The sequence below is a fragment of the Phymastichus coffea genome, unplaced genomic scaffold, assembly GCF_024137745.1.
Source record: "Phymastichus coffea isolate CEN01 unplaced genomic scaffold, Cenicafe_Pcof_1.1 PCOF00048, whole genome shotgun sequence".
Taxonomy (NCBI): Eukaryota; Metazoa; Arthropoda; class Insecta; order Hymenoptera; family Eulophidae; genus Phymastichus; species Phymastichus coffea.
In genome coordinates, this window is record NW_026706859.1 from 99,946 (window position 1) to 112,988 (window position 13,043).

The window sequence follows — 13,043 nt, forward strand, 5'->3', positions numbered from 1 at the left end:
TAGCCTTCTAGATTTTATTTGTTTTCACGGTAAATTTTTCCTCGACAAGCGAGACGCGGTAGGTATGAAAACGAAGCTGAGGAATTCAACAAAGGCAAAGGCTCATCAGTCTGCCGGCACACCGACTTATTGACCTATATCTGTATAGGTGTTATGGATTACCTTCTCCGAAAGAGCAAGGGACCGCTTTGAATGCGCACCAAGAATATTAATTTTTCTCTAGCTTCTGAAACAAATCACTCACGAATGATTTTTATCTTGTGAGTCATAAGCTCGGATTGTTTAACATTGGTTTCCCGATTAAATAACGAAATAACTTTAATTGCATATAAAAATTATTATTCATTTTTTTCAACTTCATAAGTATCACATATTCCACATTTTAGAAATTGCTCTTGCATGTAGAAGCAGTTCACAGTCAATTTTCACGTTTAACTGATTAGTGCTTCATAATTTATATAGTTAGTTCTTGCTATATTAACCAAACTAAATAACCTGGTCAAGATTTTATTACTAAATTTTATTACTGATTGATAATAGCATACTCTCAATATTTCTACTACTTTTATATAATACTTCTAATACTTTCATTCAATACTAGAACTAGAATAATGGCCGTATGGTCAAAACGTATATAATTGACTGACATTAAAAAAGTATACCTTCAGGCAGATAGAAATTCGATATCTCATATACCCTCAAGCAATATTTTTCTTCATTACTTTCTTAACATTTCATTGCAACCGACAATGTGGAAGCATTTAGTCGCAGACTTACAGTTGCCGAACATTTCTCTTTAAGTCAGTACAATAAATGTTTATTGTACCGTTTGTAGTTTTGTAACATTTTTGGCCACTTGCACTTTTTAGGAAATATTTTTCAATACACTTAAAATAAAGAATAAAAGCAACTAACTCGTGTGTGATATAAAAATGATTCTGCATGTAAAATAAAAATTTATAGAGTTTGCAGAATAGAATTTTCTAATAATTCAAGTATCAATGGTTGATCAATTGAAATTAATTTTAATGATTATGTAATATTAATTTTTATAAAAAATAGGACAACCATCAGACAAATTGATATGTATATGACCAATGACGCGTCCGTGGTTATATACATGTGCCATTAATCTCCGTATTTTAATATCACTTTATTATGCTCGCAGCTGTTTAAAAATTCGAATATAATTAAATTGTAAAATATTTCAACAATGTCAAAAGAAACTTTTATATGTTTATTTAGTCGAATCCATACATTTGTTCTGTCTATAGTAATTTTAGGCTATTATTTTTTCTGAAGAGGCTTACAAATCTGTTAACGAAATGTATAAAAAGGGTTTTCTTTCCCTATTTGCCTACATCGATCAAGCACCGCGTCAACTGTGTGACAGGGAGAACAGCGATAAAACAAGTTATAATATCTTATTTAATAACGGTCATATTTCTAACAGCTGGAAAATAGGAAGTCATTTTCATAAAGTTAAAAGGATCAAAATGCGTCAGATCCTATTAGTTACAGGTCGATCAGACTGCTCCTAAATATCTCAACATGTTTGAAAACTGTTAAAAGGTACTATATATGATAAAATGGAAATAACAACAGCAACAATAATAGCAGTGCGATTTACCAGATTCTGAAGAATTGAATCGGGAATTGGAGTTGGTGGCGGACGAACTGCTTGTTTATATCGGTGAGATATTTGACGGCTGGCTCAAACAGCTGGGCTGCTACCCTCTTGTTTTGATAAACCGAGAAGGACTTTTTGTGAAAATAAGTCGACGAATTTTCGACTTACAGTGCAAAGCCAATTCGAGTTATTGGTGAATGTCGATAAAACTACTAACTTCAAATGGCGAATCCAATTACCTAAGAAGAATGAATTTATTGCGGATCCTTATTCATATGGCTTTTACCGCATCGTCGGTAATCATCGAAGTACGGTATTTCTGCAAAACTCTACGGAGTTGATTGGCAATGTAGCATAGTTTTTTCAATGTGGTGAGGGCAGGCGGTCTTGATCACTACTCGTCGTCGTTAATCCTAACTACTTTAAAATGGAAACCGATTACGCCCCGTGGATCACGGTAACGCGTGGAATACAGTTATTTAATAAAAAGCTCATGGAGCACACCATTGCGCATCGAGCTTTTCAAATATGGTTTTGATTGATTGAACAACCACGGTTTCATAACTGCTTCATAAAAATATTCTTTATTCAGTGCTTCGCACTTGATATCAGTCCAATTTATTATAATCTGCATCTAGATGCAATTCTTTCTACGGTTCACTCTATGAGTTTTGAGAATTGTGTAGTCAATGTAAAATCAATATTTAATTCATGGATCGACGATTATAACGAAACAAGACGAGGCTTAAAAGCACATTTTCACATTAATTAACCTTTATCTATTTTCAGCGTATCAGCAAATTTAAAAAATACCATCTAATATCACGAATGGTAGTGATCAAGATTGGATAAAATACGGAAACGATTTTCGCAAATACATTTTAAAGTAAACAAAGAAATCATAAATGATGCTTTGGCTTCGACTGAAACTATTTCGTTGACATATACATAGATTATTATGGACTTTTTATAGTTTTTCAGTTCGACAATATTTTAATGACATACTTATGATTTTAGATACCTCGAATTTTCCATTCAACATGACTAACGTAGTATAAAACAATACAGACTTATGATAGTGTGCAAGCTTTAATAAGCATCAATAAAATGATTTCGATAATAAATTATGTTTATTTTTGTTACATATATATTTATCATTCTTAATGTAGGTACATGCAATTAATTTTGATTTATTTTCATACAGGAAAGGTAATGAATTTATAGAAAAAATATTGGAATTATTTGGTAAATAGATAATAAGTTCAGACAAAAAATTCAATGAGGTATAACATAGAACTTGAAATGATTGTTAGCTAGTGAATATACAAAGATAATATATTGTGTAGACAAAATATATATTTCTTTAGTTAATCACCATGAATGAAAATGTCGGGATTCATGAAGCTGTTAGTTCAAGCTGGAAAAAAAGCAATAAAAACGGTCGATGATAATGTTGAATGGGTAGAGAGATGTTCTAGAAAATGAACGTGCATGAAATTGGATATTTCATATTTATGAATCAGTAGTGAAAAGTTTTACTTAAGAATTTTTTGCTAACACACTATAAAATCATCATTTATAATATAAAAAAATGCTGAATATAATAGAAGTATGTATATACAAATTAAAACAGTTGAAATAAATTTTATTTTATTTTAAATAAACATATTATTTTTATATACAAAAAAATTACATTATTTGGTGAACATTTTAGTTTACCCATGGAAAAAGTTAAGACTTTAGGGACTTAGCCTGCAGACCATGTGTAACATTTATTTTTATTTTACGAATTCATTTCTAATAATTAATTCATTTTTACACTTTTATGTATGTCTGGCATCATAACTTCTCCATTGTCCGATGGTTCTTATGTAGAAAGTCTCTTAACAATGTCATTTGCTTAGATTACATTAATTTACAGATTCATTTTCAATACAATTTTGTCTATAATTGTTTTTCATCTCTTTGTAGAAATCATAATAGGTGTCCTCAAAAGAATCATTCAAATTCACTTTGTAAACAGAACTATCAAAATTATTTGCAAGATTTTTCAAGTTTTTAGAATAATTTACATTTTTAAAAGGTATAGTTGGTTTAAATTTACCAATAAATACTTCATATTCATTAAGGATACTTTCAGGGGATAATTTTAAAATATTGGTTAGCATTTCATTGTTTTTTCTGTCAGTTAAATCTGATGCCACATATTTGCTGAGCATTCCAACACTAGTATGATAGTGTCGTTGCAGGGCTACAGTTTCCCACAAACTTGTACAATGAGCATTGCAGTATTCTGGATCATCTAATTCCGGCAAATATGAACCATCTCCAATAGTGCAGTCTGTATCTAATAAAATATTAGCTGTTTTATAATTTTGCATAACTAATCTACAGATAGTAAGTATTGCTAAAGTTCCATCGTGATGCAAGCTAAGAGCCATAGTACATGTTCTCTTCAAAAAAGCAAGTATACATTTTTGAGTTCCATTTCTTCTGGTTATGAGAAGTAAACGCAAGATTTTTACAATGATTTCAATATTAACATTATTTTTCCCAATATCTACATCTAATAAGTATTTGTAAAGATGTGTGTAGAATCTGGTAGGATCGATGTTCAAAACTGAACCCTGTTTTGATATAATTATACTAATTGTATAAATACAGTGCAGCCTTTGTTTTAGAGTTAAATTATCTTGTTTCAGTAAACCATCTAAAACATGTATCAGGTCTTGATAAATGTCAATGTTTATACAATCTGAAAACTTTGATAAACCTTCTAGACAGACCGTTAAAACATTGTTGTTAGAAGCCTGCTTCAAAATACGAAAATAAATAGTAAACAGTATATTTGCTATGTCAGTAAAATTTTGTTGTTTTTTCAGCTGATTTTCGTTACCCTTGGTTTCCAACAACTCTTTTTCTATTCCTTCTAATTTTGCTTTTCTTTTCCTTTCTTTTTTACTAAGGGCACGTATTCTATTTTTATGAGCCATCAGTTTATGATTTTTCAACTCAACCTCTTTCTCTTTATCAAGATCAATTTGTTGCAAACGCAAATTGAGCATAACAGATATTGTTTCCATGTGTACAATATTTTTATGAGCTTTAATGAATTTATTCAAACCTTGAACTATATTTAAGGATATTTCTCCTTTTTTATCCTCTTTGAAAACTTGTCCAAAACAGGTTGCTACAAGAGTTCTTATACTTCTAGAATGATTATTTAAAAATGGAACCAAGTAATGACTTATGTTTGATGCAAAGTTGAAGTATGGTTTTGTAAGAAGAAGATCACACATGCTTTTAATGGCAAATGTTCCTAAGAGAATATTTTGTTTTTTTGAATCTTGCGAATGTTGCTTTTGCTTCAATACTCCTGATATTTTTTCCAGTTTCTGTAAATACTGCTTATAATATTTCAACAATGATGATTCAAAATTTCTTAGTGCTAAAGTCTCTTTTTTTAGTTTAGTTCCTTCATCATTGATTGATTTAATTGTGTAAAAAGGCAAAAGATCTTTGAATATTTCTAATAAAGAAGCAATAACTAATTTTTGAACAGTAATATGTACATCTGGGTCATATTTTTTTATAATATTTAATAGCGTCTGAAAATTATATAATTTCTCTGTAGGATTTTCCAAAATTTCTGATGATAATATACCAATTTGGTAACGAAATAATTTAATTTTCTCTTCACGTTTGGACAGTAGTTGCACCAGTGAAACTACTTTTGGTTCGTCATTCTTATTTAATGTCGGCTCAAATTCGTGACTCTCCGTAACTTTTTGATTAACTGTTGCATTATCATTCTTTTTTTTTGCTTTACGTAAGCCTTTAAACATGCGTTTTTCAAGTAAACCTTTTTCATTTTTTGTCGGTAAAAGTAGCTTCACATTAGTAGAGTCATTGTTTATATTTACAGTTTTCAAATAGGCGTCTTCAAACCTCATCTTGATGAATTTGATTGCTTCTAGATTTGGTCGATACTTTTTCTAAAGTATCTAATTTATAGAAAATAACACTGTAATAACAATATACGAAATTGAAAAAGGATTTTTTAAATCTACGCTTAAAATACTATAATAAATTATATTTGATTAATTTAAACACTATTATACTTACAAGTAACCTCAAAATTACACGTGGACCCCGCTCAGCGGTATGTTTTTGGCTTTTGCCTTATAGTCGTATCCGTTTGTCAGTGATGTCACGTTACTCAGTACAGTGACTAGCGATTATTCCATAAATATAATAGTAACAAAGTATTTAAATTTTCAATGTCACAATCCCGCTTGTCTAAACATAAACAATTTTGGAAAATAATATTATTTATTATTTTCCATCGTCAGAATCTTGTAATTACTAAATCCAAACGAGACATAATTTTAAAAACTAAACAAGAATCTATGTGTGAGATGTAACAAGATAAAATAGCATTTAAAACAAATACAAATTTGATAAATGTATAATGAATAAAAATTTGAATAATTTATAATCCTAAATTCTACTTATCATTTTTTTTATTTTTTATAAAAATTCAAAAAGATTAATATTTTTCGATACTCCGTGCGCAAAGTACGTCTTTCCCGCACGCTCGACAGAAAACGTGAGTAGAAAATCGCACAACTTTCCACACGTCGTATAAAAAAATACGGTATGGCACGTGTTCGGGAAAGAGTTTCTCGTCTCGTGTACTGTTCCACCCTCGCTTTGCTCGGGCGTAAACGCTACACGAGACCAAAATCTACTTTCCCGCACTTGTATCGTAATGTACTAATACTTCTTGATAAGTATATATACATGTGTGCACATAATATTAATTGAAATCATTGATATTCATTCAAAGATTTTCATTAAAAGATTTTCAAAAAATCGATTGCTTTTAAAATATTTTTTTCATTCCAAGTAAAATAGAATAAAATAGAACCACTGAAAGTTCAAATGTAAATATATATCGTAACTGTTTTTCAGATGTTATAATAAAATATAAATTGTTTTAATTTGTACAATTCCAAGCAGCAAGAATTGATTAAAATATGTTGCTGCAACTATAAATTTTGAAATATCTCCAATATTTACGGCAACCAATAACAATTTTACAAATATGTTGCCACAACTTTCAAAATATCCGCCTTTGTTTCCCAAATTATGTTAACAAAACGTTTCTAGAATGCAAGTTGTAATTTTTCATTTTCTGAGGCAATCTTTGTGTAACATTTTTACAACATTTTTATAAAAAGTTCATGAAATATTGACTCAATCTTGTTACAACCTTTTCTTAATTTTAAAATCATTTCTTTATATAGAAATGAATATTTATGCAATATTTCTGCAACATTTTTGCAGCTTGATAGGTGCAAACTGTTGACTCGACGTCGTGGCAACTATTCTGAAACAAATGAAATATAGGTCAGTACTTAAAATTTGTATATATGAGCAAAAATTATTGTATAGAAGAGTGTCAGTGATGTTAAGCTAACATTTTTTATTTGGTTGTAAAAATGTTACAGAAATATTGCAATAAGACTGCTTCACAAAATGAAAAAGTATAACTTGTTATAATTTGTTATGTTTTCTGTTAAACTTACACAGTAATTTTTTTAATAATCACAGATTTTAAAAGGAATCTATTTGCACTTTTTTTTCAATATAAAATCAAAAAGTTGAATATAATTTTAGTACATTAGTGTTTATTAAAAAAAAAACACAGAATAGTGTCTGCCAATTTTTCTGTAAAATTAGAAACTTTTCTCATATGTTTAGATATATAAGAAATTACGTCTATTTCTCATTTAATACTCAATTTATCATTATAAAATGTTCGTTGGAAAAAATTGTATCATATAAATCAAACTACGTTAGAAACTATTCATAAAATCTTTAATAAAATATATTTTTGTCGAAATCGACTTCTTAATTTATAAAATTTTGTTGTGTAGCGATTATATGCAAGACTGCAATTTTGCATGTTTGAATTTGTTTATATAAAAATTTAGAAATTGTACAGAAGCTATAATATTCGAAATTTAATTTATTTTCAGTATGCTAATTACCATTGTAATTTGCAAGCCAACAGCATCTTAATATTTAAATTTTATAGTGAAATTTTTAAATTAATCTAAAATAGAATAAATGTTGTATTCTGAGTGGTACTGAAAAATCATACAAATTACTACCATAAATTTTTGTTATGCTTATTGTTAGTAAAAATAAAATTAGAATGTATCTAAGTTTTTGAAAAAGTTTGATCTATATTTGATACTCATAATTCAATGGATAAAGAAATCCAGTCTAGCCTAAACATCTTTTTCTACTAAAGAATAGAGATTCAACCTAGGGTAAAAATCTTTTGAATAATTAACGTTTTATTATATATTTCGAAATGAAAAAGACTGCAAGATGACAGCTGGTTTTTAAATAACAAATGAATGAAAGTATATGTACTTCCTTATCTATCAGCGATAATCAAACGATAGCTTAATTTATCTATATAATGAGAAAGTAGGGAGATTCGAGGACGTTACCAACAAATGCAAGTATAGATGCACGCGGTGTAACGTTATATGGCTAAATAGGAATGATAAAGACCGTGGAAGTGTGCATTATGTAGTATCAGAAGCTCGGCAATTAGTAAAAGAAGCAAAGCTAGATAAAGCAGTAGCTGCGCTTTATTTGACGCGAACAGTTGTACTCTCGTATATATAGAAAGCACCATTCTCAATTTTACAGTAGGCTTGAAAACATGATAGCGTTCCAATGCTTAATAATCTATTTTCTGACGCAAGTTTACGATATTTACGCAGTGCCGTTAACTATAAACAACAATTTCGATATATCAAACAAAGACAACTCTTCGCTGTACCGGCTTCCGAACACTGTTCGTCCTATCTCTTATAACATCACCTTACTGACCAATGTGACAAGAGGTGATTTCACTTACAAAGGTATGCTGATTATTGATTTAAATGTGACAAGTGAAACGAAAGAAATTATTCTTCACGCGGAGATGCTGGAAATAAATCAAGAAATATCCGAGTTGCAAAAGAAGATAATCACGGAAATAGGATTGGAATGGGAAAATATACACATACATTCGCAAAACTACGATGGAGAGACTCAGTTTTATAAAATAATTTTTGCACACTTCTTAATGCCCGGATATTATCAGTTGACGCTTCACTTTGTTGCCGAAGTACTTGACGATCTGTTTGGCTTTTATCGGACTTCTTATAAAAAGGAAAATCAAGTAAGGTACCTAAATTAAAATGTTTATGCACGAAAGAAATTCTCTACTACCTCTGAAGGACTGCTTATCAAAAAATTAAACGTCTGCATATTTGATAAAACTCAATAGATGGATGGCTATTACTCAATTTTCACCAACTTTTGCTCGAAGAGCTTTTCCTTGCATGGACGAGCCTGGATTCAAAGCTACTTTTCAGCTCAATATAGGACATTATTCGAATGAAACCGTTACTTCAAACACGTTTGCGGAATCGCAACAGATACTCTTTACGTAAGTCACATTTGATTGTCCTACTTTGAATTCCTATTTTTTTTAACTGACACGCAAATGCAGTCAGATAATTAAAACTCGAAGCCTTAAAATTATAAATTTATTCCATATCCTTTTATGTAAATTAAATTTAAAAAGTTTTTATACAAGTTTAGTATCATTTTGTCAATTATAAACATCTTATTTTATCTTCATCTCTGATAATTTCTCATTCAATTTATTGCATTGGTATCTGCAAAACAATTCTCTCTTTACGTAAAGCAATTATTAATTGTAAGTTTTTAAATCCATTAAATTACGGAGAAATTAATAAGAAAAGATTTTGTTTTCGTAATAAGCTTTTCTCTCAATCGTCACGTTATTTAGTAATATTTGTATGAATTTTACTTTATGAAAAATTTATTATTATAGAGACGAAGAATTGGGAGACTATTATATTACACATTTCGCGAAAACACCGCGAATGTCGACGTATTTAGTAGGCTGGGCCGTCCACGACTTCGATTGGATCAATTCAACAAAGTTACACATGTGGCTGGGGTCACGTGTGCAGAACATCAATTCGACCAATAGCCCAATTCTTTGTGAAGGACCCCTCATCGAAGCAGCTCTGGAAACTTACACTGCTATGTCGAATCCAGTGCGCAAGTTCGAGCAATTAGCCATACCCGACTTCTATTTCAGCGCGATGGAAAATTGGGGCATGGTTACTTATCGCGAGGCAGTTGGGTTGACTAGTTACGATTCGACGCCATTGCGAACGATTTTTAGCCAACTTATAACTCAAGCTCACGAATATTCGCACAGTTACTTTGGAAATCTCGTGACTCCAAATTTTTGGGACGTCGCCTGGCTCAAAGAGGGTTTTGCAACGTACTTTGCATACCTGAGTCTTGGTAATCTTCACGAGGATTGGCGAACCGTGGATATATTCGCGGTTTCCGAGTTACAAAGTGCCTTACTTTCGGATTCTGGCACTGACAGTAATAGAACAATGAACGATCGTTGGGTTGGCAGTCCTAGTTCGGCTAAGGCTGCCCTTGATTTTGTCACCTATGCTAAAGGTCTTGTAAAACACTCCCTTCGTGTCAAATATAAAGTTTATTCAACTGAAACAATGATTTTTCTGATTAGGCGCATCTATCATTCGCATGTTCGCCGACGTACTTGGAGCAAAACCATTCAGGCGCGCAATCAACTCTTACCTCAGACGTAGGTAAGAATCACTGAGAATCCATTATCACACGAACAAAACAATGACAATTTATTTACATAGAAAGTACGAGTCAATCATCCCCGAAGATTTTTATCAAGAATTGGACTTGGTAGCGAGTGAATTACCTGTAAAAATTGGCGAATTGTTCGATAGTTGGGCAAACCAGACCAATTATCCACTTGTCCAAGCCTTTGGTAATGTGAGCCAAGTAACATTGTCTCAGCGTTCATTCGATTTCAGTGGCGATACAACAGCAAAACGTTGGTGGATTCCGATCCAGATTCTTACTCCTACTTTTGAGTCTAAGTTGCATTGGTTGCCAGCGAACAACGAGTCATTATCCGTCAAACTACCAAAACAGTCTCCATGGTTCGTAGTGAATCCTCGTCTGAGCGGTTATTATCGTGTTGATTACGAAATAGAAAACTGGCAGGCTCTGATTACATTTCTTAAGTTGGGGTCGTTAGAAAGCTTGCCCAGTGTCAGCCGTGCGGCTCTTATTGACGATGCTTTCAATCTGGCGAGAGCGAGCTTGCGCAATTACTCGCTGCCTCTGACGCTCATTGCCTATCTCAAACGAGAACGAGACTATGTACCGTGGATTACTGTTTCGCGGATCGTCAGTTTCCTCGATGATAAACTTCGAGATCGACCTGACACTCAGCAAACTTTTCGAGTATGTTCATTGTATGTTGCACCTTATCCACGTACTTGTTACATTACTTATTTAGATTTCCTCATTAGCGCTATGTGATTGAGCTAATAAAGCCAATTTATGAAGAACTGACAACCAAAGAGAAGGCTTCTGATATACTTATTAGAAAAATGCATCGAGAATTAATTTTGTCTCTTGCTTGCTCTGTCGGATTGGAGTCGTGTATAACTACAGCAAAATCTACTTTTGACAGATGGATTGCCAACGAGATTGAAACGTATGTAGATTTAGATTACGTCGCTTTGCTGTTTACACATTGGTTTGTTTTTCATTTATTTACAGATACATATTAGTTTTCTGCCGAACCTTCGAATGTTTTAAACTTTCGAGTGTTCGACCTGTTCAAATATTTTTACAAATTAGAAAAAGCCAACAAACTTGAAGCAGCAAGGCCAATTTTGCAACTATTATAAAAGTCTAAAACATAAGCATATTGTATGTAGGTGGCGTTTCTATAGTTTTGTTTATAATCGTTAATTTTTTTTCTAGGATACCAAAACATTTTAAAAGTTTTATATACCGTATTGGAATAATCAATGGCAGTGACCAAGATTGGGAAAATCTGTGGAACCGATTTTTACAGATGGATTCTTATGTAGATAAAGCAATCATGATTGAGGCTATAGCTTCTACTGACAATCGCGCTTTTATCCATAAGCACGTATACATAGTTTTTTAATCATGAATAATACTTTTATATCAATTTTAAAAAACGTAATTGCTGCGACGATTTTAGATTCCTTGAATTCGCTATTCAACCTCAATCTGATATTGTAAAGCAATACCGATTGACAATAGTGCAATCGGTCCTGAATAAAAATATGACTACAACTTTAAAATATATACAGAGCAACTTATCAAAAATTATTAGCTTGTAAGTAAATTATAAAATATAATTCAAATTCATCAAGTATATATGAGTAGGTTAATATTATAAATTTTGTGATTCTGTTTTGGCAGAGGAGGTTTTAAGTTCCTGGAAAAAATAATGAGTGCGTTTGGAGAACGAATCACAACCGTTAAACAGGAACAAGAGGTAATTATACTTCAATGTTACTGTATTTAATAAGATAATTTATGACCAAACTTTGTTCTATAGTTCATGCGATTTTTGGATCAAAACTCTCAAATTCTTGGATCTTCATTAGGAAGTGGAAAAAAAGCGCTGAAAACGGCCAACGATAATATCAAATGGATTAGTCGATGTGCTGCGCAAATTCAGGAATATATTGATAAGAATTTATTTGTACTATAAGTATCTAAAGATATTTTCAATTGGAAAACCTTTAGACTATATTAAATTGTAAATACGTAGGACCTGGAAACTTCTTTTATAATTTCAGTATCTCTTCCATTGTCCGAAGAATTAAAGAATCAGAATAATAAGATTTATAATTTCATTAGAATCCCTTTTTCATAGTGCAGTTTTTTTTAATAGTTTGTTTACAACATTTATGAAATATATTCATCCTATTTGTTTGCAGCATATGCGCTCCACGAGCACATCAATGGGATAAGAAAAAGTTGAGTTGAGTTTGCTTTATTTCACTACAGGGTGGAACCCCGTTTGGTGTGTTAAAAATACAGCAGAGATTTATAGTAGTGGTAAATTATTATTCATAATTAATTATTGCATCGCTTAAGATATACTTGCATTAAGCATCTATAAAACAGTTATCTATAAAATAATTACGAAGTAGTATAGAGAGAGAACTAGAACGGTTACGCCTGCAAGTCTTCTCTGAGACGTGGACTCTGTATTCCAAGAAATACGTATCAAGTTAATCAGGCTTTGACGTAGATAGTACTATAAAGCAGAATACCCCAAGGGAGTATAAACGCTTAGCGGAGAGAGTAAGCCAATTTAAGCAGAGTCTATGATACATGACATGTGAGATAATATTTTTAAAGGGTATGACAGGAACAAGATCTATTACGAATCTGATACAGGAATTCTGTGCCA

General features: G+C 31.5%; 2 protein-coding genes across 2 annotated transcripts; one reads left to right on the top strand and one right to left on the bottom strand.

Moving 5' to 3' along the window:
• Positions 1–3,244: 3,244 nt before the first annotated feature.
• LOC131665231 (nucleolar complex protein 3 homolog) lies at positions 3,245–5,786 on the bottom strand. The gene is made up of 2 exons (XM_058936976.1): positions 5,756–5,786; positions 3,245–5,654 (listed from the first exon to the last, which is right to left on the bottom strand). The coding sequence occupies exon 2, from the start codon at positions 5,581–5,583 to the stop codon at positions 3,541–3,543; it is 2,043 nt and encodes a 680-aa protein (XP_058792959.1). The 5' UTR covers positions 5,584–5,654; positions 5,756–5,786; the 3' UTR covers positions 3,245–3,540.
• Positions 5,787–9,698: 3,912 nt separating this feature from the next.
• LOC131665228 (aminopeptidase Ey-like) lies at positions 9,699–12,396 on the top strand. The gene is made up of 8 exons (XM_058936971.1): positions 9,699–10,213; positions 10,284–10,365; positions 10,426–11,041; positions 11,110–11,297; positions 11,570–11,737; positions 11,817–11,954; positions 12,041–12,116; positions 12,180–12,396. The coding sequence occupies exons 1-8, from the start codon at positions 9,778–9,780 to the stop codon at positions 12,333–12,335; spliced, it is 1,860 nt and encodes a 619-aa protein (XP_058792954.1). The 5' UTR covers positions 9,699–9,777; the 3' UTR covers positions 12,336–12,396.
• The last annotated feature ends 647 nt before the right edge of the window (positions 12,397–13,043 follow it).